The sequence below is a fragment of the Nanorana parkeri genome, unplaced genomic scaffold (genome assembly GCF_000935625.1).
Source record: "Nanorana parkeri isolate BGI_ZX_2015 unplaced genomic scaffold, ASM93562v1 scaffold1351, whole genome shotgun sequence".
NCBI classification, from domain to species: Eukaryota; Metazoa; Chordata; class Amphibia; order Anura; family Dicroglossidae; genus Nanorana; species Nanorana parkeri.
In genome coordinates, this window is record NW_017307619.1 from 420,674 (window position 1) to 424,703 (window position 4,030).

A 4,030-nucleotide genomic window follows, 5' to 3' on the forward strand; every position below is an offset into this window, starting at 1 on the left:
CGGCTGGGGAATGTGTACAGCGGCACTTTTCTATTCAGAGCCGCTGCTGTCCTCCCGCTGACTGACACTGCTGCGCTAGGAGGAGGCTGAGGAGCCTCTAACCTAGCGCAGCAGAAGGCACAAGGTGACCCACTCAACGGGGTTGCGACCCACTTTTGGGTCGCAACCCACAGGTTGAGAACCGCTGCTCTATAAGGTAATGATAAAAGGGACCCCAGAACAGGATGTACATTTTACTTAATTCTCCTCTGCAGCCAAAAGTCGCTTCCTGAGTAGCCCTGTTAGCATCTGCAAATCGAAGGGGGTAGACAAAAATTGTCAGTTGAACAGTGACTGCAGCTGATTAGTGTGTATACTGAATACAAGAGCCCAAGAGGAGTGGGGATTGCCCCATCCATGCTGTTTAGCTTGAATGGGGGAATCTGTTACGGCTTATGTCCAGCCAACTGCACATATTCTATTTGTAGTTTTGTATATATGGAGTACTTGTTCACTTTAAATTTTACAAACAGTATGGTACGTGTCTTACATTTGAAGCATACGTAATTGGTGTTTTTTTGCATATGGCAAACCGTAAGAAAGCTTGTCTTACTGGATGTGAAATAAAACATGAAGTATTTTGGGGATGGAAGGGGAGCTATGTTGTATACATTGTAAGCCCAGTCATGTCTTTTTTCCAATGCTTGTGTGCCACTGCTGTAAATTATGTTTTATTCCTGTATCTCATTGAGATGTGTTCATTTATTTACTGTATAGTGTATCTAATTAATACATTTTATGACATAATTTGCTTTAACAGAGCAGTAAGCGATTGCAAAGTGCTATGAATGCCATCACATACATTTTTGTGGCTGACTGCTTTTTTTAGTGCCATGTCTGTAGCTTGTCTTCTGAATGTTTGTTGCTTCTGCTGTAGAAATTTGCTTACTCTCCACTGCCTTCTGTTTGTGCTGCTTATTTCTTTTCTCTTAAAGACTCCAGCGCTTTCTCTCCTCCTCTTCCTCCTCCTATTGCTCCTCCTGGCCGCTCTGCCATTCCTCCTCCAAAACCCCGGCGCTCCAAAAAAGGTCTGTCTTCCCTTGTGCTGCACATTGTTCATTGTATGCTTTGCATAGCTGTTGATGTGCTTTTTACTGCAACACGGTGTATGTGAGGAAATTCAAGAAAATTTCATTAGAAATTTCAATTTCATTAGAAAGAATGTTTAATGGGTACAAAAATAGTGGTTATTCCAGTATGTAAAATGAGCAGTATATCTTTAAAGTAGAACTATGGTCAAACTATAAAATTCCATGCCCATGCCAGTAAGACTGGGCTCTCTGTTTTTGAAGTGCTAAAACATTTTGTATGTTATTTTCACGCTGGAACATTTTGTAAATACCTGTTGATCCTACCACTAAAACCATTGGTTAAGCACTTCCTCTGATGAGGTGACAACACATGTATTTCTACAGTAAACTCACTGCAACATTTTTCCCCTTGCTGCTTTAGAGCCCTACTGAACCCTGCCTACAGCCCTTTAGGTTGACAGTACATTGATCTCTTGATGTAAAAGCCCTGCTTAGCTTCTCAGCTATATTGACCATTAAAAAACACCTTTATCATGTCAGTGTGCCTTGAAAATGACTGTCATTCTGAGAAGAAAATAAAATGGAGGCTTTAAGTGGGTTAATGTATCAAACGTTTGGCCACCTGGTACAGTTTTTTCATATAGAACAGAAATGCAAAAAAATACCACAAGCTGTAATCTTTAATAGTAGCCCTAATGTGTTATTAAGCATTTTTGTATGCTATCAGGATAGTCATTGTTCATGGGGAAAAAACACAAGTCGCCAAGGAATGGGGATATTTTCAGTTAATTCTTCTTTTATCTTGCAAAACTGTGTGGTTTTGCTTTAATTAGAAGATGACCATTGGCTTTATTTAGTAAAGAGTTCTGTAGAAACCAGTCAGCAATTACTCCGTTGAAGTCAGACAAGTACAAGATAGATTCTGGTTGGTTGCAATGAAATGCTTTACTGCAAAAGGTGATATTACCATAGACTAGACTGTTGCATTCCTTTTGTTATGAATTAACTTTGTTCGGACATAAATTGTCAAATTCCAAAATTCTGATGCATCGGAAAAATAACGAATTCCAACGTATCCAAATTTTTGATAATGAAAATTCTGATGCATCCGAATTTTGTCCAAATGTCATTCGCAATGAAGTGATATGTTGTTAAAGGAGAATTATGGGGAGGATGAAATACACTCTCTTCCCCATAATAAGAGCCAATCTGTAAAACTGAATCTGTCTCTAGAGAGGCACTGTCAGCATAAAGCAGCTGAGTTTTGGGTCACATGAGGACATAGTATATGTCATCCTGTGATCCTTAAGAGAATCATGGCCAGAAAAGGTTGGCTCCTAATTCTCTTTTAAACGTGAAAATTGAAGAAATAAAAAACAGCATAGGAACCCCCCAAGTTCTTACGAGACCCTTTTAAGTTTGGTAGGAATTTTAGGGGGACCCCATGCGCAGCAGCCTGGCAGATCATGCAACCCCCATTCTCCATCATACCAGGCCACATGCCCTAAACATGGGCCAGGGAAGGTGATTGGGATTTGACGTGATTGACTATGGATTTACATCATGAGACTTTTTTTTTCTGCGGGGGGGTGGGGGGGGGAGGTTATATTAACAAAGGGCTTGTCAAAACCGTGTGATGTGTTGTTTTATTTATGATCTTAATGTTCATTTGGTGAATGAGTAGGGTTGGGGTAGTGTCACCCAGATTCAGATAAGCCCCTCTGCCCGCAGACCCCCGCAATCAACGGGCCAGGGTTGTGGTGAAGAGGCTCTTGTCCTCATTAACATGGGGAGCTTGGTATGGTGTGTGAAAAAAAGGGCATGGAGTCCCCCCTAAAATTCCTACCAAACCTAAAAAGTATTATGAATTTGGAGGGGAACCCCACGCTGCTTTTTTTCACATTTAACATAGTAAACTCCATCCAAATAGATTTGTATAGATCCAAATTCCCAAAAAAAAAACAACATTTTTGGACATGCACATGTCTATCATAACAGTGTGTTGCATTGAATGTGGGGGCTGCCACTGCCAACTTCCTTCAGAAAATTCCAGATGCCTGGCCATTATACTAACCCTATGGTATCATTAGTTTTGAATCATTGACCTGGAACAAGCATGCCCATTAGGATTGAAGTCAGATATCCTTAAGTTCCTGCTTTTTCAGTGTAAGAATCTCAAAGTATTGATGCAAGATGGTTACCATCACAGCCAGACAAGCTGCAGATAGAGAGATGAGCATTGGTAGCCTCCATGTTTCTTTCATGGCAAATTATATTAAGGAAAAAGTGATTTTAGTAGCAGCTACAGAAAAGCTGATTTTGTTGCTAAGAAACATTGGGTTACAGTCAATAAAGGTCAGTGTTACATTGTTTTCTTTGATTTGTAGCTTTGTCACTGAGTGACTAACATTTTGCCGCATTTAGAGCTGCCTATGCAGTTACTATAACACCTGCGTAGCCAGCTACAGATCTCCTGCTTCAGATCTCTGCTACAAAGTTGGCAACACCATGGAGAACTCTTTATTGAAGAAGATCGCATGTATCTATGGACACTCTGTGAAAATACTTCTTGGCCAACCAGTATCTGGGGGAGAATCAACCAGCCAGGTTGGATTTTTCTAGCCAGGTACTGCTGTTTGCCAGAAGAATGTCGGCATCACCGGCGGCTACAATTTTTTTCATATTAGTTTGTGCATAGCTCCCAACTTTTCCCCATTTGGAGGGACTGTTCCTCCTTTTGAACCAAATTTCTCAGGACCCTCTTTCTTCCTCGGCCATCCCTCTTTTTGGTCTGAGGTACAGATTGCTATGAAAATTTAATTTTTAAAGGAGAACTATGAGGTGAGTGACTTTCACTCAACCTCATAGTTCGAGCCGACCTGTGACAATGAAACTGTCACACGTTGGCTTAATAGATCGGGAAGTGAGCGAACACATACCGTCGCTCGCTCACTTCTCGA

General features: G+C 40.9%; 1 protein-coding gene across 1 annotated transcript in view; it reads left to right on the plus strand.

The window, feature by feature from the left end:
* Window positions 1-4,030, plus strand: part of TSPOAP1 (TSPO associated protein 1) — a 130,468-nt gene that overhangs the window by 107,126 nt on the left and 19,312 nt on the right. Inside the window, 2 exon segments of the mRNA XM_018569541.1 lie at window positions 975-1,093; window positions 3,210-3,219. Coding sequence (XP_018425043.1) covers window positions 975-1,093; window positions 3,210-3,219 — 129 coding nt within the window.